The sequence below is a fragment of the Mytilus galloprovincialis genome, chromosome 4, assembly GCF_965363235.1.
Source record: "Mytilus galloprovincialis chromosome 4, xbMytGall1.hap1.1, whole genome shotgun sequence".
Lineage (NCBI taxonomy): Eukaryota > Metazoa > Mollusca > Bivalvia > Mytilida > Mytilidae > Mytilus > Mytilus galloprovincialis.
In genome coordinates, this window is record NC_134841.1 from 65,869,430 (window position 1) to 65,893,195 (window position 23,766).

Below are 23,766 nucleotides of genomic sequence, written 5' to 3' on the forward strand. Positions count from 1 at the left end.
ATGTTAACCAAAGGTGTCATACAATAAACGCACATAACAAACAATTTAACACAGAAAAATGCAGGTGAAAACATTTAACAATAGACATAGCTTCTTCTTAGCTGAGAATGGTATACACATAAAATATATAATGTCCCGGTTCTCTATTATAAATAACTTTACATGTCAGAAAACTAAAACAAACGGATTCTCAACTGTTTCATCTATTGACGTGATTTGGAAGGATAAAATTAAACATGTCGATGACGAACTGGTAATTCAAAGGCCAAAATCGAAACAAACCAAAGATCAAAGCGTGATAACGCAAAAAAAAAGTAGTGCCCAGAAGTGACCAACATTGCACAAAGGAGCATTTAGTCCATATCTAGCCTTGAGACGCAATCGGTAAAATTACCAATCCAAAGATTATACTGGTATCTTAAAAGATCTAAGACCACACAAAATTGTCACTAGTGAGTTGAGACAAGTGTTGTATCGGTCAATCAATTCGAATTTCAATTAAATAAAAGGTACTCAGTATTTCCTTTTTACAGCAAACAAAATAGGATGTAAACATTATCTTTTTGTACAATCTTTTCCACATTTGAAAAACGAAATTTGGTTTTAACTTTTGGAGTTGTGAAAAAATAACCACTTACTAATAGTTAGAAGTATTGCCATTAGGATAGAAATAGTAAACAAGAGTGCACACGTGTAAATGTCTCGTCTGGTTCATTGACCATGATTGATTTAATTGGTTATCAAAGGTACCAGGATTATAATTTGGTACGTCAGACTCGTCTACATAAGACTCATCAAAGTTTGAATACAAGTATCACTTAACTTTTTATTCACAATTATTGATATTAATGATGGTCATCAACAAACTTATGTTCAAGGACAGATAAACACCCTGGTTTACAGACAAATTTAACTTACAATCCTTCCAAAAATCAAATACAATAGACCTTTTGTCCATAGTATCAAAGAAATAAACCTAACAGTGAAAACTTAATATTGACAATGAACAATTAAAATCAGGTCAAGGTCAAATAAAACATCCAATACAGCCATGCACATAAAAAGCATTCCATGCATCAGTTATAGTTGACTTATTGATTATAGTAATTGATAAAGTGACGATACAAAAAAAACAATAACACTGGCCAATAAACCATGAAAATCAGGTCAAGAACAGATGATACCTAGCAGACAGACATGTTCACCTTACAATCATACAATACACCAAATAGAGTCACTATATTGTTTATGGTATGAGAAAAATTGAATAAAACATGAAAAAACTCATCATTGACCAATGAAACTTGAAAATGAAGTCAAGATTAGCCTGCCCAACTGTCTTATACCTCTTAATTATCATTCCATACACCACAATTACTTTTATTTTTTTCTGCTTTAATCGCCTAGGAAACAGACCTTACCACATAACTTTAACCATGATCACTGGTCCATTATATAAGATTGATTTCGAATTAACTATGTCTGACAGACATGTTGACATTGTATGTAAAGAACCTACATACCAAATATAGAAGAGAAGGCTTTGGAAAGAATTTAATAGTATTCTGTTCATGTGTGTTCCTAGATCTTTAAAAAGTATTTGAAAAAGTTATCCAATTGAGCACCTGATCATCACCTTTTTTGGAAGACCAACTACTTTAGTTTAAAAATATTTATTTTAGTGGATTGGGAAACAAGTTATTGCAACTTATATTAATCCTTTTCCCACTTTCCAGGTACAAGTGCAGCCTTGTAGCGGCATTAGTCTGCTCTTTTTCGAAATCTACAAGAATGTATTTTATGTGCAAGAAATACGACTCCCTCTTAACACGTGTCAGCCATTTAAAACATTCACATTAATGCTATGTTTATATAATAACATTAACATACCAGTTTTTCTGCACCAGATGCGCATTTCGACAAATAATGTCTCTTCAGTGATGCTCGTGACCAAATTTATATACTGCATATATACACATTTGGATTTTTTGGTTATTTGTGTCTATGGATTGCTGTCTCATCGATGTTAATCCCACATCTCCTTTTATAAGTAAACGACATTGTAAAAGTTTCTGAATTTACAGAACTTCATTATCATTTTACATCAATGTCTTAAAAAAACTGTTAATACAGGTAGAAGACAAACCATTTTTTATACTTTCATGAATGTCTAAACAAAAACCAAAATCTCAATGCATAAAATATATATTTCGTGATTAAAATATCCATAATATCAACAACAAAATAAGACTGGAATTAGAATTTTAACATAACATACAATAACATATTTTCAAGGGGAACATTCTAATTTAACCTTTTAAAAATTGTCTATCAAATAATAATTACACAAAGTTTTCATATAAAAAAAAATTATCTTTGGGAACGGTTTTAATCAAAACAATAATATTTATCTATATTATTGATGTTTTCCTTAATTTTAACATAATGTTTCCATATCTCATCATCAAAACAAATTTATCTTATCAGCTACTAAACTAAAATGAAAAAAAAAAATATTCATCAAAACAAATTTATCTTATCAGCTACTAAACTAAAATTAAAAAAAGAAAAAAATATTTAAATTGCATGTATGTTTTACATTATAGATCATTAAAATATTGCAAATATTAATTTCTATATAATTCAATAGGTTTAATATTGTCATTATTGTCACATAATCTTGTACAAAGTTATTTTCTTATTGCAACCATGTAAAAAAAAAACTTATCATAGATACCAGGACTAAATTTAGTATATATACGCCAGACGCGCGTTTCGTCTACAAAAGACTCATCAGTGACACTTGAATCCATAAAAGTTAAAAAGGCCAAATAAAGTACGAAGTTGAACAGCATTGAGGACCAAAATTCCTAAAAAGTTTTGCTTAATACAGCTAAGGTAATCTATGCCTGAGGTAGAAAAGCCTTAGTATTTCAAAAAATTCAAAAATTTGTAAACAGTAAATTTATAAATATGACCATGACAATTCATGTCAGCACAAAATGTGCTGACTACTGGGATTGTGATACCCTCGGGGAAATAAATCTCCACCAGCAGTGGCATTGACCCAGTGGTTGTAAATAAACTCATCATAGATACCAGGACTAAATTTAGTATATATATGCCAGACAGGTATCCCAGCTGAACATGATAAAACAGAAGCATCAGGTCCTCATCTTTCTGTGTATGTGCACTCATAACAATAAAGACATCTATCCAATATTAACTTCCCAAATCTACTCAAATTGTCGCACAACCATTCACTTTTTAGCACATTCTATCATGACCTTGATTCCTTCTCCCTTGAAGGTCGTTTCAAATGCTTTGAGGGTATCTTCCAGTTTAAATCTATGTGTGATCAATGGTTTTACATCCACCTTACCAGAGGCAACCATAGCCAAGGCAGTTGGATAACTGAAAAATATAAAATTACTTTCAATATTTAATCATCACAAAGACTGAAATAATGCTATAAGATGACCTTTGATGTCTTTTGATTTTAATATTGTTGTTTTACTGTATCCAATTGACATATACCCCCAATAATTTGAATTACTATGATATTATTACGTAAGTATTTCTGTATTGGCCTTGTTATTGGTCCGAGGCTTGCTGTATTGGCCTGAGGCAAAGCCGAAGGCCAATACAGCTGGACGAGGACCAATAACAAGACCAATACAGAAGTACACGTAATGGTATCTTTATTAATTAACTACAGTGTTACAATATATACAAAATTTTTTAATTTCATTTCAAAAGAGATAAATATTTTTACCTTGAAGTGGAACTATCAAAATCTCAGTTTGTTTCTTTTTATTAGATGCAATACATAATGATCTGGTGCTGTTTCCAGGTGTCTTCAGCATTTTCTCATCTGATGAATTTTTCTACCCTTTTCAGTCACTATAAAGTGTTACAACTTAAATTTAGACACAACACATAAAGAGTAATTGGAAAGGTACTGCCATTGCATGTGTTATGCAGAAACTAATTTAAAATCGATTTGTACAATCGTGAAATTATTAGGTCGTCAAGAAATGAACTTTGTGATAATCTACTCGTTCCCAAAACCTGAAATAGTTCTATTGTCTGCTTTCAAAATACCTTTTAAATGAATGTGACCATCTTTCGCCTGAAATGTATGCCATACTGACATTTTCAGCATGTTTAAGATAACTAAATGACAACTGCGTCTTCTAAACAACTGTTTACTTTCAGTTTGTGTTTATCGTGACTTTCGATGTAAAATCTAGAGACGTTCTGAAATACTGCACTTGTGTCAACTCGGCCAATACAGAAAAAAATCTATATTGGCCGAGTTTACACATTATATTGCATAGGCAGTTTTTATCATATTAAGTCCAATAACAGTTTCAATAATTAATAATAATTTAATTTTGGATGTAACGCGACTTCTGATTGGCTGACGTTATTTTGTTATGAGCCCATAGACCTAATTTAGTCATGTGACCGTGACGTCATCAACGTTTTTTCATGGTTTTCTACGATTTAAAATGGAATTTAGAATTAATTTATAAGAAATGACTGTAATATTTTTTCTGTCTATTCGAAATAACATAAAAAATGTGGTGCACACTGTTAAATAACCCGCTACGCGCGTTATTCAGTGTGCACCACATTTTTTATGTTATTTCTTCATAGACAGAAAAAATATTACAGTCATTCCTTAAATAAAAAAATGAATATGTCATGCATAAGCGACCTTTGCCTGTTATAGGTAAAATATGTCAGCTCTTAAATTTCCTTAAAGGAATGACTGTAATATATTTTATTTTGATGAAAAAAATAACATAAAAAATATGTGGTGCACACTAAAAAACAAGTGTAGGGGGGTATTTCTAAGTGTGCACCATATTTTTTATGTCATTTCGAGTAGACAGAAAAAATATTAGTCATTCCTTAAAATTTAATTCAATTTCCATTTTAAGGCAGAGTAAATCATAAAAAAATGTTCATGACGTCATGGTCGCATGGCAAAATTCTGTCTATGAGCTGATAGACAAAACACTGTCAGCCAATCAGAAGACGTGTTACATCCAAAATTATATTATAAGATAATATATTGAAATCTTTGAAACAGGAGATATGATATTGTCTTTTGGTTTCTATTTTCATAAAGTAGTATAAATCTTCAAAATAACATCCTTCAGTTGTTCATAAGACATAAGTCTGTAAAGGTATCAGTAATTCTATTTTTGAATTTTTTCCTACCTTTTCCCATTACATTGGCTTCAAATTCTTACATTTAGTGCAAAACAGCAAAATCTTCCAAATAGCATCATTCACAGATAGTTAGTCTTTCAGTGTGAGGCAACAGCTTTACCCAAAAAGATGTTTTGAGTCAATGTTTTTTACAAAGATATCAATGTGTGTAACATATCTGTTTGGGTAAGCTCTTGCTTGAATAACTTACTATTATACAATTTCAGGGCCAACAGCTCTTATCATACTTTCTCGTTTCCCTACTTCAATTCATTAATTTAGTACTATTATACAATTCAAACTGTCATGAGTCTATTTTTCCTTTTACTTCTTACTAGGAATTCATAATTATTCATATGGTACCAAATTTTTACGGATTTCTTTGGTAAACATGAACCTCAAATTTAAATTTTCAACAAAATATCAATATTCTATAAGCTTTAAAGCAAATCAATGATAACCAAATATATTTCCACCAATACACATTTTCCTTAGTTTATGAAAATTGGTATCCGTGAAATAAAATGAATCCACAATATTTCCTATCAAACAGTATTACAATCCATACCAGTTAGCATATCTGAATATTCCCCTGATATCCACTTCTCTGACTGAGGCATTTACTATTGGGAGAGTGATCTCTGCCTGTCCTAAACCAACTAAAACAACACATCCACCTGATTTAGTTGCCTAAAAAAGAAAATTCTGCAGGGTCTAATAATGTATGAGTACGATAGAGCAATGAAATGTTTGTTTGAAAGCAAACAGTTTTTCTTTCTACAGTTAAAAGACTGTTTCAATACCCATACATGATAAATAAAAAGTGAGAAGTCTGTTACTAAGAAGGTTATATATGTGGCATCTTTCTCTCTAGCTACAGAAAGTTTAAAAAGAATACATCCAATTTTAAGAATATGATTTGAAGACACTCATCTCATATGTATATATTTTTTAAATTTTCTATCCAATGCCAAATTCATTAAATGTTCAAATCTTGATTTCACCCATTGAATACCTGGAACAAAATGCATTGTCATTTTTTTTAAATGCCATATCTGAGCTAAGGGAGATAAACCTGTTTAAATTAAGAGCATCTGGATGAAATTTTGTGTTATTCTGCAGTATTTTCTTAATTAAGTGTGGACACTACATTCAAGCTTCATACAGTTCTGAATTTAAGTTTTGGTCAAATATTTGACACATTATAGGTTTATGTCACAGAATGAATGTGGCTAAAGAACTGAAAAATTTGAAATTTGAAATTTGACTTTTACATATAACAGTCCACTATCCAAAATCTAAATTGGATTTAATAAGATTTATTTATTAATGGACAATATAAGCTAGGAATTGTTCTAAAAGTGACATAAAAAGATGAAAATAATGTTGTGTTTTTAGTATGAAGTATCACAAAAAAATGTGGTTTGAGTTATTTCCATTTGAACAGGAATGTAACAAGTTTTAAAAATTGCTAGTTTTTTTACCACTTTTTGTCCCCAAACAGGATGTGGTCATCATTCCTAAATTCAATGGAACCTCCCTCTTAGGAGTATGGATCCTTCTGGTACAATTTTCATTTAAATCCATACACTAATACTCTAGTTATTGTCCAGAAACAAGAAAAATGTTTACTTTTGGCCCAAAATTCTTATTAAAATGGTTAGGGCCATCACAACCCTCCATTTTTTTGTAAGGAACCGTGTTGCACAATTTCAAAGAGATCCATACACTTATACTAAATGTATCATCTGAGTACCAAATGTGTTTGAATAAAGACAACCATTTCACAGCAGCAAATTTGCTGCGGTCATATAAAAAAGAAGGTGGTGGTTAAATGATTAAAATAGTGTGTTAAACATTATGCAAGTCATTTGTACAACATGCTACAGCTGAGCAAAATATAACACCCCACCCCCCCCCCCCAAAAAAAAAAATAAACACATTTAAGATTTATAGCTTATAATTTGGTCACTAGACAGACATTTTGTCTACAAAAGACTCATCAGGGATGCTTGAATCAAAATAGTAAGAATAGGTATTTAATGAGTATGACCATAACAATGATATTTCATGTCAACACATAAGTGCTGACTACTGGGCTCATGGTACTTTCAGGAAAGCACACAATATGTATTTAAGGAATGACTGTAATATTTTTTCTATCTATGAAGAAATAACATAAAAAATTTGGTGCACACTGAATAACGCACGTAGTGGGTTATTTAACAGTGTGCACCACATTTTTTATGTTATTTCCAATAGACAGAAAAAATATTACAGTCATTTCTTAAAATTTAATTCTAAATTCCATTTTAAACCATAGAAAACCATGAAAAAATGTTGATGACGTCACGGCCACATGACTAAATTATGTCTATGGGCTGATAACAAAATAACGTCAGCCAATCAGAAGACATGTAACATCCAAAATTAAATTATGTTAAAATTATAACCCACACTTCCATTTTCCTTCCATCATTAATAAAAATGTAGTACTTAGTATTTATCAGTGATGAGTATTATGACTAGTGATTCTAAAAGTCTTACAAATTGATTAAACTTACATAAATGGCAGTTTGAATACTAGGAGTAGCACCACTACATTCGATAGTAATCTCTGGCTGTACACCCATTAGATCTTCAATTTTCTGAGCCATCTCTTTTGGGTCCCTACTGGTAACTTTTAATGTGTATGTGGCTCCCATTGACTTGGCCATATCTAATCTTGACTGATCAATATCTATGTATAAATTTTGAAAATAAGTTGTGTGTTATATTCATACTACATTTCTTCTACACACAAATTAGTTTTTAGTTTTTAACAATGCATATACAAATTGCACACATTTGATGTATTTTTGGGTTTTAAAGTTTATTTAATTAGCTTCAATAATCCATGTATTTTCCCATTTATCTTTGACAGTGTTTTTGACTACAGTGTTCATTCATTCATGTATTTTGTTCCCTTTTTCATTGACTTTTCAAGAAGGTAAAAACAATAAATTTCTGGTTTTGGTTAAAGTGATGCCAAAAATTCAACTTGATCTGTGTTTTGTGGTTATAAGCATTGTGTACAAGTTTCTTAACATTTGATTGAGGCAAACTTAAATTAGAGAACAGAAACTAAAAATTTTGCAATTATTTTATTTATAAAGTGGCATTACTCTGGAATGGTTAAAATAATGCCACCAAAATTCAAAAGTGATCTGTGTTTTCTGGTAATAAGCATTGTGTATAAGTTTCATAACATTTGGTTGAGGCAAACAAGTTCGTGAAAGGAAACCAATTTTGGGAAGTGTTATGTTTATCTTTTAATACTGGTTAATGAAATCATTACAGTGTGTACTGGCTGGTCATTATCGCGTATGATATGATTTTGACACGCCTACATAGCTAATGAATATGCATGGCTATAGATAAGAACAGCACGTGTAGCCATAACGTAGAGGGTTGTAGATTTGTAGCGTAAATATATAGATGTCGTTTTGAGAATAGAAAATAGTTACAAAAATATAGTTATTATTTATTAGTATCCGAGCAAGTAAAACACGGATCTATCAGAAGTAACGACATAACTATGGTGGGGGCATAAAAATTACGTACTTTTTATACATCGAGAAAACAGTAGATATAAACTTTTCATTTTCTATACCTGTAATACATACAACTGCTGCTCCATTGGCCCTGGCTGTTAATACATTGACCAGACCAATAGGACCTACAATATAAATGGTAAACAACTATGTAAATGTCTGTTCAATTCATTCCTTGTAAAAAGTGGACAAATTATGGCTGAAAGTGCAAAGCAAAATAATTTATGTAGCAATGAGACTGCCAATGCCTATTAAACTGAATACCAAATATGATTTACTTATCAACACTGGTGAATGATTACCTTCAAATTAACTTAAACACAAACTTTAACTTGTAAACTATGCAAGCTATCTGATATATAGGTGATTTGTGTACATACTGATTAATTATATTGCTATCATATACATAGCATTCATTCATATGAGAATTTTGTCATAGATTATTGTATTTGGTTTATTAGAAATTTTTGCATTGATAGCAGATTTTTTAGTCACTTTAAGGATGTACTTAGGTGAGGTATTAAAGGTAAAAATTAAGAAATTAAGAAATTAAAATTGATACTATAAGCTGGTAGAGCATCAATTAAGGATAAAGATAACCTACAAATATGGATAGGTCATGGACCTCCTTTTCGAGATAATTGAGATTAAAAATATGGCGGGAAAAGGCTGACTCGAAAATTTACCTTATATTTGTATTGGTATTATTTGGGTCTCAAAATAAAAGAAAGAAAATCAAGAATCTTCTAAAATTTTGGTAAATGACCCTTCATGAGCTATTAAGTCTTATATGAAAAAATGAATGGGTGTTATGGGGCAAAATATTTCACATTGTATTGTATGGAAAAACACCAAGGAGTCTGAACATTTGACACAAATTCCAAAACCTCACCAAAGTACATCCTTAAAACAAAGATAACTAATTATGAGGTAACTGTCTTTTGTTTAAATTTTGCACCTTTTATTGATCTGAATGATATCATCATATAAAATTGAGAATGGAAATGGGAAATGTGTCAAAGAGACAACAACCCGACCATAGAGCAGACAACAGCCCAAGGCCACCAATGGTTCTTCAATGCAGCAAGGAACTCCCGCACCCAGAGGTGTCCTTCAGCTAAACCCTGAACAGATATGTATATTAGTTCAGTGATAATGGACGTCATACGAAACTCCCAATTATACACAAGAAACTAAAAGTTAAAATCATACAAGACTAACAAAAGGCCAGAGGCTCCTGACTTGGGACAGGTTCAAAAATGTGGCGGGTTAAACATGTTTTTTTAGATCTCAACCCTCCCCTATACCTCTAGCCAATGTAGAAAAAACAACCGCACAACAATATCTACCCTTAAAACATAGAAATAAAATTTTTAAATTAAAGTAAAATGTATAACTATAGATATGTACATACCAGCTCCACAAATAAGAACCTTGCTGCCTAAGGTAACACCTGCCCTGTTACATGCATGAACTCCTACTGACAATGGCTCCAACAAAGCTCCTTCTTCTGAACTCATATTATCTGGTAATCTATTAAAACATTAACTAATATTATTATACCATACTTTTCTATACATTTCAGTACAAAGGTCTTCACATCCTCCTTTTTCCCTCTTTCATTCAAATCAGTAGCACTATACTGGTAGATAATATCAGAATGCAGGAGGTTTTAATCAAATTTGTTTTATATATTTCCAAAATTCTTATTCTGATATTTTCCCCAGATTGAAACAGTTAATCACAATTAATGAAAAGTATGAAGGATCAATGATAAAATTGATGCTTATAATTTGAGTATAATGAAACCTACAACTTACTTAAAACAGAAATCTGCAGCATGGACATAATATCTGGCTAAGTTACCATGAATGGGAGGTGTAGCACAAAACTTCATCTCTGGACAAAGGTTATATCGGCCATGTTTACAATGTGAACATAAACGACATGGCACTCCTGGTTCTATGGCTACTCTGTCTCCTGAAAAAGACAAGAAATAATTGATTTAGCACACTTGTAAATATTTTGATAGTATGAAAACTTTAAATTGGAAGCAAGTATTTTATCAAATATCATGAAACAAACATTTTGAAATTGCTCCTTTTTGTTTGAATCAACCTGTTTGTTAGCTTAAAGCTTCAGCTTTATAGTACAAATTGTACTGATGTAAGCTACATGACAGGTGCCACATGTGTAGCAGGATCTGCTTACCCTTAAGAAGCACCTGAAATACCCCCTATTTTTTTGGTTGGTTCAAGTTGCTTAATTTTTTTATTTTCTATGTTGTGTTTTGTAGACTGTTTTGTGTACTGTTGTTTGTTTGTTTGTTTGTTTGTCTTTTTATCTTTTGTAGCCATGACATTGTCAGTTTTTTTTCGATGCATAGGGTCAGTGGCGTATCCAGGGGGGGTTCCAGGGGTTGGAACTCCCCCTTTTTTTGGGACGATCAATGCATTTAAATGGGGACACGTTGTTGGAACACACACCCCCCCCCTTTGTCCTGGGTTAGGAAACACCCACCCCCCTTTTTTTTAAATGGCTGGAAACGCGCCTGAGGTTTAAAAGTTCCTTTGGTATCTTTTGCCTCTCTTTGCATTTGATCCTGGGACACAGTTCTCATCATTTCTTTTTCAATGTCTAAAAATAAAGTTCCTAGTGTTTATCATACACCTTCCAAATTTATATTTCTTAATGTTTTATGCATTAAATAGTAAGAAGGGGGATGAAATACAGGTACAAATAAATTAGGGCATGAAATTTTAGGTTATGTAGTGACTTAGTCCAGTTTGCAAAGTTAAAAAATGAGTATGTCTAAATTATAAACACTTTAACATGATATTGTCCATATTTTGAGATAGAGCTGCTAGACTTTTTAATAATGTTGATATAATATGTTCCAAAGCTTGTACACTACACTGAAAATATATGTTTTAAATATAGCAGATGGGATTCTTTTTATTGAGGTTTTTTGTCTATAAGAAATGCACTACAAAATAACTGTTCTCAAGCCATTTCCATTATAATATTTACACAATTACAGATACTGTAAATTCAGAAATTTTTGTGATGTTATTATTTTTAGGAGAAAATTGTCCAAAAAAAATACTGCTGCTGTAGCATCTTAATTTTGGTATCATTTTTTTGTATTCAGCAAAATTAAAAGTTATACCCTACCAACTTTAAGAGTGGTAACCCCTTTGCCTAGTTTACTGACTACTCCGCTAGCCTCATGTCCAAGTATCATTGGTGCTTTGACAACAAAGTCTCCAATAGCTCCATGTTTCCAGTAATGTACATCTGATCCACAGATCCCCACATGCTGCATACATAACTGTACCTCTAAAAAAACAGCAGTAATACTAGTACTGTTGATTTATTATTATTCGTTGGATACTAATTTTCATGGATTTCTTGGGTACAGTTAAACCACAAAATAAAATATTCAAATGAATGATGAATTTTCTATAGGTTTGTGTGCAGATTTCATCAAAACCACGAATTTAAATATTAATGAATATGCAAGTTTTCCTTAATCCACGAAAATTTTTACCCACGAAAATAAATGATTCCACAGTACAATAACTTTGGAATAGAGCATGTTAACTGTTGGTTTTACTGTACAATATTGAGGTATATGACAACTTTGAGTTTATTATAATTAAGAGCAATGAAATTTCAAAAGTTAAACATCTACAATCATTAACACTCACTGAAAATTATCACCAGTAAGAAGGCCCATACTGTGATCCAACTAATTTTGGCAAACCATTTATTTATGTGACTATTTAATACAAGTAGAAAATAATGTGTCAAACCTGTTTTCATTTGAACATCACTTAAGACTTAAGAGTGGTACATGTCCTTAGACAAAACACATGTCAGGCCTTGCGGTCATAAAACTTTCGAGCACGATTTTTGTACTCAGACTCGAGAATCAACCAATCAAAATGCTTGATTTCATGTTTCGAGCATGATTTTTGTGCTCCGAGCACTGAGTAAAGTTTTATGACTTCAACCCCTGGTGCACAAAATTATAAGCCAAGTATATTTACTTGATGAGTTTTATTCAAGTGAACTAGAAAATGCTGAAAGTAATCTTTAAAAAGATATATCATCCTAAAAACTTTGTATGTTTAAAGTCCTACTTAAATAAATCTTAACATTTATGGGCAAAATATCCAAAAAATTAAGTAAGGATCACTATTTTGATACTTAGGAAATCACTTACCCCCTTGACTTGGTTCTGGTATAGGAATGTCTTCCTAAAATATATAATATACTTTTATAATTTATAGAATATACTGATCCCTACCTATGCCTTTTGGTTTTTAGAGTGGCGGCACTGGCAGGTTTGATGTTTTATTTATTACATCTGTACATATACTACACCTCCTTTTATCATGTTTATTCATATTAATTTTCTAAAACTTAGACATGGCATTATTTCATAATCTAAGTGCAATAACATCTTTGTTTCAAGAAACCATGGTGACTATGTCATTTTCTATAGAATTCAGGAATATATTTAGGTATCCTACTACCTCTCTGATTGCAAAATAGTATGTGTCCAGTAGGCCTCCCTTAACAAACTCTTTGTTTGATGTCCTTCCCAAACCTTAGGGTAGTGTAAGATAGTGATAGTAAGGCCAGCAAAAAAAATCAATGATTTAGACAAGAAAACAATGCTAGACCATGATTTTGTTTTTAACATGTTCAAAGTGCAATGATTTGTGTAATTTTCTGATTTGCTGCTTTTCATATGAGTAGGAAGGCAAGATCAAACAGTTTTATTTCATTCATGGTCTTATATCCAATGTGATATGTTCATGGAAAAAAAGGGACATAAGACATGCACAAGACTGCAATGTATGCATATTTGTTTTTAATTTTCCATATCAACATATGAAAGCCTCTGTTTTTTTTCTGTTTATTTTTCACTGTACACTTGTCTGTTTCATTGTCTTTACTTTAAACTCATTTATTGTAAATGTGTTTGAGCTACTAGACATTGTTTTAAGTATTATTTTGGCATTTTTTCATGAAATTATTTTTTATGACATTTATTTATCATGTTTATAAATGTGTTGATACTGAGTTGGAAATACATCCTAACAATTTACAAACAAATGTAACTTTAATTATGTTTCCTAGAGAAGAAAAGGACAGTCTTAAATAGGGGAAATTCGCCTAATTGCGGACAGCGGCGATATGCGGACGGAAAACGAATTTCACACTTTTCAATAAAATTTTGAGGAAAATAAAGAAAAAAAATATATGAAAAAAGTGTGGTTTTTTTTATTGACGCTTTATTTTGTTGCAATGATAATATCATGTTCATAACTTACGATTTACTTTCATGCCATGTGATGGAAAGTACATGCTATAAATAGCTTATGTCAACATGTTCGAAACCCGGGAAATTTGGAAAAAAATCCAAAGTCGTCGTGTCACAGTCAATACACATTTATTCATGTAATTTTGGTAATCTCATGTGTTGAAAAGAAAAAGGCATTGTGTATTATATTCAAGAACATATTTCTGTTTACTCTTTTTACTGATTTGTCTAAATATGATTACAAAATATGGAAAAGCAAGTGTCCGCATTTACACTTCCGAAAATAATGTGATAGCCGAAATGCGGACACAAGATTTTTTGAACACCACGTGTAGTGGTGCGAAGTCAACACCATGATGTGGAACATACGCAAAATTATCTTAGTATCTATATACATTTGTACATTTGTATTTGTACATTTGCATATATACAGTAATAATGCGAATCAGATACATAAATATGATCTCAATAAAGATTTGGGTTGATTTGTTTTTATTTCACTCTTCATATAACAAATATTATATGCATTTGGTAGTCTGATTTTTACTACAATTGCATACCTGTCAAATGACTGCTGACCCGAGAATTTCCCAATCATCTGAGGGGTCATCCCGGAGACCCGCCGAGTCATTGAATAATCCTGAAGAAATTTCGAAAATGACCCGTTTTCACATGGATTTTTTAATAGCCTTTAGATTTATTTCGTAAGTGAATTTCCTTGGAAAAACCGGCAAATTCGTAATTCTTCCATGAACAGGAATTCAGCTAACTGTGTAAACTGTCAAACTAAGTGACCTATTGAGTGCATGGCTTCACTTGGCAGCTTTGGTGTTAATTAACAAGTACCTTAATTAGGTCGAAGATAATTACACTGTGTGTTATAAACAACTGAAGTTACTTCCCCTTTTTTGTCAGCATTCAAAATTGTTCCTTATATTTATGTTTTTGGGGTAAAAAAGATTAAATCGAAAGCAAATAGAATGCAAATACATTATAAAATATTACTTTTCATGATTTTTATACCTTACTACAATAATAAAATAAATAGTTGATTTTTTTTTATCTATACTTCCTATAACTGTTAAACTTTACTTTACTATACCCTAATTTCATTTCTTGACAATTGATAGTAAAAGAGAGACGAAAGATACCAGAGGGACATTAATAAAGATTAAAAAAAAATACCAGAGGGAGATTCAAATTCATAAATCGATATTAAACTGACCACGCATTGGCTAAAAATGAAAAAAGACAATCAGTTAAACAATAGTACACATGACACAACATAGAAAACTAAAGAATAAACAGCACGAACCCCACATCAAATATGTAAGGGCTGATTAGTCAGGCAATGACTTAAAATACATGCATGTTTAGATAGACACCAAATTGCACACATCTAATTCTTCACTCAAGGTAAAAAACTAAAAAACGTCCTGCTCAAAGCTGGGTTTTTAAGTCTATCTCTCTCTGTCTTTACAGAATATCTACATGTTTCGGACTTTTTGCAAAAGCAAATGGAATGAAATCAATGACAAATGTACCTAAAATATTTGCCAAAATTTAATTGCAACAATTTATCGAAGAAGAGTGGCTGTTTGAAAATGATGCTGTTTGCTGTTTATTCATGAAATTATTATGTTTATCAAAACATGTATATGTATTAACACTACTATGCGAAATGATTGAAAGTGATAAAGAAAATGAACCCAGCAGCATTGTGTTTATTGCTAGACAATTAGGTAGAAGAGACAAAGAGTTGGACATTATGAATACAGAAGAGACATACGAACTTATTAATATCAAGGACATTATTTTGGAGAAATGTTTCAGTATATAAAACTTTTTAAAATATGATCAAATTAAATACCATAACATCGGCTTTAATTATCTCTTTTGACTTCATGCAAGCGTACAATAGTAATGGCATTGTTTATTCATTCGTCTGTCTGTCTGTCCGTCTCTGTCATGAAAAAAATCCGATTAATCGGAAAACAAACATAAACAAGGAAACTGACAAAGTCAAGAAAAGACACCATCGGTCATTTAAAAAAAAGTTAGAAATGCGCCACAAGAAAATCGAAATTAATGGAGATTCTTCCATTGGTATTTAAAAAGGTTGTGTATGATCACTATCCATCAAAGTACATTTAAGATAAATTGGTGAATGAATCTTGAATAGACAGGCCGATGGATAAGTAATTTTGTATCTTGCCTTGTAATTAAATCTAAACCCATCTATGGTACTTACTGTCATTCTAAACCATGTGCCATGTTTATCCCTGTTTACTTTTCTTCTATTTAAATGAAATTTGATATATTTTTGTATGAAAAAAACAAAGACAAAAATGTATCGATGTCTATACATATATTGTCAAACTGTGTGCATAACAATCTTAAAGACATCGTCCTATAATTCATCTGAAGTCTGTGTCTTATTCTACGTAAAATATGAATGAAACAACACCATAGTATAAGAACCAGCACGAGATACCACACATGTTCTTCATACGCTATTCATTTTATCTAAAAACAGCTAGTGTGAAAAATTCAATGATACTGAGAAAAAAAAACGACCCCAAAAAAACAGAACATATAACAAAAAAAATAAAATAGAAATAAAATAAAAACAAAAAATTGGAAATAAAGATACAATTACATAACAATCAGCAGGGCTCCACATTGAGGAGTGTTACCAAATAAATATCAAGCCCAAAGACGTCTTTTCCTCTAGATTTTTAAGTGATTATGAAACTAAAAAATGATAGAAACGAATACCATGCGATTTGAAATCACCAAAGCATCATGTATATTTGCATGTACATGTATGCATCTTGATAGACAATAGTCACAAAAGAATTTGTCACGGCCGTCAGCACAAAATAGCTCCTGCTTGTAAATAGCACCTGCTTCTTATATCATTTAATAATTTACATTTTTGAGATATTTATACTTTTGATTATTATTATTTCTCCTTTCCACGTGTATTACAAGTTTACGTGCGAAACCTATTCTCAGACATGGTTTAAGGGAGCTACCATTTGATTTTTATGGGGGGGCTCGGATGAAAAATTTTGTCCTGCTTTTTTTTTTAGTTGTAATCTCTGTCCTGCCTTTTTATTTTTTACTCTATTCGGTCCTGCCTTTTTTTTTTACTAGTTTATCCTGACTTTTTTTACCCAAATTGTCATCCTGACTTTTTTTTTTACCGAGATGCTCATCCTGCCTTTTTTTTTTATTCAAAACTCCTGTCCTGCCTATTTTTTTCAAATTTCATCCTAGCCCCCCCATAAAAATCAAATGGTAGGTCCCTAAGATGCACTGAAAGGGTATTCATGAAAGGTAATCGTATATATAGACATAGAAATTTCGTTTTGAATGATAAGTGTAGTTAAAAAAATAAGTGTCCGCAATTTGACGACAATGTGTCCGTATTTTAACTCCCTATGTCCGCATTTACACGACAGCGCATTTCCGCGGGTTTTAAGTATTTTCAATCTACCAATCAAGAGAGGCGACATAAAACCGCGGGAAATAGTCCGTTTGATACCCCTCTATCCTTTCCTGTCCAGTAAAACCACCAGTATGTCCGCAATTGGCCTCTACGGTATCCAAACTTCCAGATTTTAAAAAGTGTCCGCAATTAGGCGAATTTCCCCTATAGGTCACCATAACGTTTACATAGTATGATAACACTTGAACTCCAGAAGTGCACTGTGTTTGAATCAGCTGATCTTATTCATCTGAAATGCAAATTCAGAATGCTGATGTAAACATTGTAAATGGGAATGTCATGTTGTACTCACGAGCTGGATATCTCCTTGCTTCTTTAAAATTGCAGTTAGGTTAGTGTCCGACATTATGACTTCTTCTTAGTAGTTTTATCTTATCATTATCGCTAATAAGCCTCTCAGGCATTTACATAGTTATGTCCCCTTTATTTTGGGTTATTGGTCAGATGATGCACTAACAACCCAAATATGTTTTAATTGTTTTTATATAGATATATATATATATATATATATATATATATATATATATATATATATATATATATATGTCACATTTGCTTTCTCTTCTACAAGATTGTAATTAGTTTTAATGCATTGTGTTACTAATTACATCTATAAATAATATTTTTCATTGTAAAATGTTAAGAAATTAGTTAGAGTTATCCCTCTTTATACACTCAGGACGAGTGAACTGACTCTCTTTAGGCACACATTTATGTATATTGCCGAGATCATTAGTATTCAAATTTATACATATCCATATAAAGAAGTTTACACGACCTGTTCAAGGTATGCACTTTTTTTGTTTAAATGTACTGTAATCATTCTAATCATTTTCTGTGCTTTATTTTGTAATTGATTCAATTGTATAGCTCAAATTTTGGCCGGCACCATGATTGGTTAATAAAATTATCTTATCTTATCTATGCAGGAACATATATATATGTTACAGGCATTTTCTAAATTAAGGCATTTTCTAAAATGACTGAAAACTTTGGGGTCAGACCTATAATCCGACAGTCCCGTAATCCGACAGTCCGATAGTCCGACAGTCCTTTAATCCGACAGCCCGATAGTCCGACAGTCCTATAATCCGACAGCCCGATAGTCCGACGCACGGTCACTTGTCTCTGAAAAGTATGCCTATATAGACATGGAACGTTTGTAAATTGGTATATTTTTTCACACAGAAAATTAACAAATCAGTCAGTATGACGTCTTGTACAGGATTGCAATAATCCCATACAAATCGGAAATCAACGGAATCTTGGTCCGTTCACCTTAAAACATGATCGCTCTCATTCAAATTCGCCCCCTTTCACTTTCACACCCTACACCGTTTCTTACCAAAAGTCCGTTTGCACCCTATACGTTTGCTTTTAACTTTTATTATGAAAACAATGATAAACATATCTATAGCAATACTATTACTGCCCAATTAATATACTAACCAAAACTCAATTTTTTTTCATTATTTCATAATAACTTGACATTCTAAAAACATTTTTTTGTGTTGATGGTTTGGTTAGAGACTTGCAATGACTATATATGTTTTTCATTGTTTCAAAATAAAGAGGCATTCTTTCAACGGTTTTGTGTTAAATAAATCTAAATCATGTTTTGGTTAATGCATTTGTATTGCTATAAAAAAAAATCATTGTTTCTTAATAAAGTGCCTTTCTTATTTCGTGCTGTCATTTTTAAAACTTCAACACTGCAGTCATAGGTCTTAACCGCTATCTGCTTTGTCTCGGCTGTGTGTGAATAAGTACTGTCTTCATGTCATTGCCCATCTTCATTCCAATCTTTTTCACATAATTGGTGTCATGTCGTGATGGTTCTATGACTAGGGATGCTCAGGTCCTTATAATGATTTACATATAAGTGTTATCCTTTATCAGCAAAGAGTTCAGGTTTTGGCAATCAGTAAACCAAAAAAATACTAGATAGTACAGCGGTTTATATAGCCATACAAGCTAGAACAATGATATTAAGGTATTATAAATAGACGCAATTTAAGTTAACTTAAAGATTTCATTCCATATCATTAACTATGAAACCGTTCTGAAAGTGGTTTTGCATCTTGACTGAAATTTGAGATAATGACACTATTCCTATTTTATCAAAACTAATTGCTCTTTTTAGAAAACAAGAGAAAAGATAACTTTGAAAAAAATATTGATATTTCTATGTTATTCTATCCAAAGTAGTCGTTTCATATCTTCGGGGCGAAACCCCTCAGATATAAAAGCATACATCTAATACTTGTGACATATCACATTCAACCAGATTATACGTTACTTCTTGGAACAGTATGTCTAACAATATGTATGCTCCTGGTTACATGCATGCGCTTGCGCATACATTGTACAAAATGTATGTAAACAGACATTCTCGTTATCAACATCGACATGATGATATAAGGAATCTTATATTAAGATGGTACCCAACACTTTCACAAAATTAATTTGGCTCGTTTAATTTTCATAAAATTTTGTCAAAGTAAATACTTTAACAAAAATATAAAAATTTAAAAATTTTTGAACTAACCGTTTTGCCAGAAAAATTACACTGGTTATATAGCAATTTGACAAACACCAATTTTGATCATTGAGAAGCTTAATATTTCTTTTACAACACAACTTTTTGAAACTTTGAAACTTTTTTGAAACTTTTTATTTCACTAAAGGCCTCACATGAGGCATAATAGTACAATAAATTTAACAAACAATAATTTAACAAACAATAGTAATGCATGAACTAACATATATACATATGAAGTAGGTGTATGCAGATGAAAGAGTAATATCCATATATTATCATTTAAATACAGACATAACAATTTTGCAAAATTTTGCCAAACCAACAAGTACATACTTATCTTGACTACTCATTAAATTTGACAAGCTTACAGTATTTTTGTTTTTATATATATGATCAGGTATAAACTTTAGTCTTTCTTGAGTAAAAAAGTTACAATTAAATATATAATGAAATTCATCACCCAGTTCTTGCTTATTACAAAGATCACAAATTCTTTCAGCTCTATTGATACTAAAAAATCTACCAGCTTCAATTGGCAATTTATGGCTACCGCATCTAAACTTAATAAGATTATACATTAAGTCAGGTGGAAGTACAGTGAGATAATTCTCAAATTTAAAATCAGATTTATAAATACGGTAATTTATACACTTCGGTGAGTCATATACTTGTAATTTCCAACCTTCTATAAATTTTTCATGAAGAACTTGCTTTACATTTTTAGACAGGCTGATATTTCTTAATACAGATTGGTCATACCAATAATTTTCATAACCACATTCAATTAAAATATCTTTTATATATAATAACCATTTAGAATGGTACACATCACCTTCATTCAGTTTATGCAACATATCATACAATGTTCGAGATATTTTCTCTTTCTTGCCATTTAAAATTCGCTGCCAAAAACCAACCATTCTAGCTTTAATGCATATAGACATGGGTGTTCTACCAAGTTCGCCATATACAATATAGTTTGGCATACATTTTTTAACCTTTAATATATACTTGCAAAATTCTAAATGCAAAGACTCAATAATGTCATTATTTTCATAACCCAATACTTCTGCTCCATATAACAAAATAGGTGCCACCATTGCATCAAATAATTGTAACAAAATATCTATTGGCAAACTAAGCTTTCTCGCTTTACATAAAACATAGAACATAGCTTTTCTAGCTTGTTGTACAAGTCTAGCCTTATTTTTGTGAAAAGTACCTTTTCTAGAAAAAACTGTACCCAAATATAGAAAATCATCTAACACAGCTATTGGTTCATTGTTATAGAAAAATTGAGTGTTTTCACACTGTCTGTTTTTTGAAAATATCACAATATTGGTTTTGGCTACATTAACACTAAGCTTCCATGTTTCACAATACAAATACATGGCATTTAATGCAGACTGTAATTCAGTAGCAGACTCGGCAAATATAACATTATCATCAGCATATAATAACAAATACAATTTAAAGAAAACTTCAATATCATCATTATCAAATAATAAATGAGACATATTACATATATCAGAGAGACCATTATAAGCATGTGACAAAAAATCTGTCAAATCATTTAGAAAAATTGAGAACAATAAAGGTGAGAGATTCTCACCTTGTCGAACTCCTACATTGGAGGCAAAAAATTCTGAAAATTTGCTACCAGATCTAACACAAGACTTAGCATTTTTATACAGGTTTTGTACAATAACAAGCATTTTACCGTCAATACCATTACGTAACAGTTTTTACCATAATAATACCCTGTTTACAGAATCAAAAGCTTTTCGATAATCTACAAAAGCACAGTACAGTTTTTTCCTTCTAAATAAATACATATCAATAAGGCATTTTAAGTTAAAAATATGGTCAACAGTACCATAGCCTTTCCGAAAACCGGCTTGCTCTTCACATAATAAACCCAAACATTCAAGGTAATTGAATAATCTGATATTAAGAATACATGTAAATAGTTTGCCATAACAACTAAGTATAGTGATACCTCTATAATTGTCCGCACTTGCGGGGTCACCTTTGTTTTTGTATATTGGACATATAAAACCTTGAGACCAAGAATCTGGTACAATACCACTTTCAAAAATAATATTAAAATCTTGACATAAACAGGCAATAATTTGACAGCTCCATGTTTCAAAAATTCATTTAGTATCATATCATTACTACAAGCTTTATCATTCTTTAATGTTTTTATAGCATCTACAACATCTTTTTCATTTATAGGCTCATTAATAACAGTATTATATTCTGTAACATTATCTGGTAAAACAATATCAATATCATTTACAACATTGTTTAAATTTTTAAAATGATCAAAAAATACATTCATAGCTACTTTTTGCTGGGTAGCTTTACCTTTTTCACAACCTTTATTTAGTAGTGACCAATATGATTTAGGATCTGAGGTACGCAGACCTCTGAGTTTACCTATAAACGCCTTTTGAAATTCACAAAATTGTTTTTTCAGTATATTCTTATATTCCTTGCTTTTACGTACCAAATCATTGTGATTAACAACAGAACGTACTCTATAATGGTATTTTTTTGCTTTACGATAAGCTTTGCGTTTTGTATAACATTCACTGTTAAAATATTTTTTACAATGATTATATTTTTTACAACCATGTTTCTTGACATTGCTAGTAGTTTTAATCAACATATCAGCATATTCAGCAGCATTCTTAATAATACTATTACAATTTTCAACTATATCATTAATTGTTACAATGTTTGTATTTTTGGAATCAATATCTCCCAGTCTAACTAAAAGTTCATCTATCTTGTTAACATCTAGGTTTTCTTGGAATACTGCAGCCCGGTCTCTAAACCATTTAGGTTTAATGTGTGATTCATTATCACTTTTTTCTCGACACTGAACACAGTCAGATCTACCGGTAGTATCAGCACACTGAGCACAGTCAGATCTAGAACTACCAGTAACGCCACACTGAACACAGTCAGATCTAATATTTGAACATAATTTTAAACATACAGGTTTATGCACATCACTAAGAATAGGATCATATGACAATATATCAGTCTACAATAGCCCTAAATAATTCAGGAGTTATAATTACATAGTCAATTAGGCAGCAACCATTTGATTTTCTGGGGGGGGCTATGGTTTTTTTTTCTGTACAAACTTTTTTTTTCGCCTGCGGCGAAAAACAATCTTTTTTTTTCGCGACAAGTCGAAAACAATTTTTTTCTTTCAATTTTAGCATTACATATAGTGGCAGCTGAGGGTGAAACAAACAATTTTTTTTTCTTAGAATCAAAAACAAATTAATTTTTTTTCCAAAAACTGGAAACAAACTTTTTTTTCCAAAAAAAACCATAGCCCCCCCCAGAAAATCAAATGGTTGCTGCCTTAGAGAATTGTTACATGTAGTTTGACCTACACCCTTGTCAGCAACGTAATTAAAACATTTTGCTGACTTTATAGAGTTATCTCCCTGTAGTGTTAGGTACCACCGTAATTGTTCAAACAAGATTTATATATCCCATTACGATGCATTCCACTTTTTAGATTTTAAACACTGCC

The 23,766-nt window shown here is 31.4% G+C and overlaps 1 protein-coding gene across 1 annotated transcript; it reads right to left on the reverse strand.

The window, feature by feature from the left end:
• Window positions 1–2,192: 2,192 nt before the first annotated feature.
• LOC143072716 (sorbitol dehydrogenase-like) lies at window positions 2,193–18,069 on the reverse strand. Its single transcript, XM_076247809.1, has 9 exons — window positions 17,958–18,069; window positions 13,045–13,078; window positions 11,991–12,155; window positions 10,637–10,796; window positions 10,231–10,349; window positions 8,876–8,941; window positions 7,788–7,963; window positions 5,792–5,913; window positions 2,193–3,414 (listed from the first exon to the last, which is right to left on the reverse strand). Exons 1-9 carry the CDS (start codon window positions 18,009–18,011, stop codon window positions 3,261–3,263), a joined length of 1,050 nt encoding a protein of 349 aa, XP_076103924.1. The 5' UTR covers window positions 18,012–18,069; the 3' UTR covers window positions 2,193–3,260.
• Window positions 18,070–23,766: the final 5,697 nt, after the last annotated feature.

Excerpts from the sequence above, each read along its gene's own strand:
- LOC143072716 (XM_076247809.1), bottom strand. The coding sequence starts at position 18,011 with ATGTCGGACACTAACCTAACTGCAATTTTAAAGAAGCAAGGAGATATC. Across the intron at positions 13,079-17,957 it reads AGCAAGGAGATATCCAGCTC|GAAGACATTCCTATACCAGA; the intron begins GTGAGTACAACA and ends TATATATTTTAG. Across the intron at positions 5,914-7,787 it reads GTATTCAAACTGCCATTTAT|GCAACTAAATCAGGTGGATG; the intron begins GTAAGTTTAATC and ends TTTCTTTTTTAG.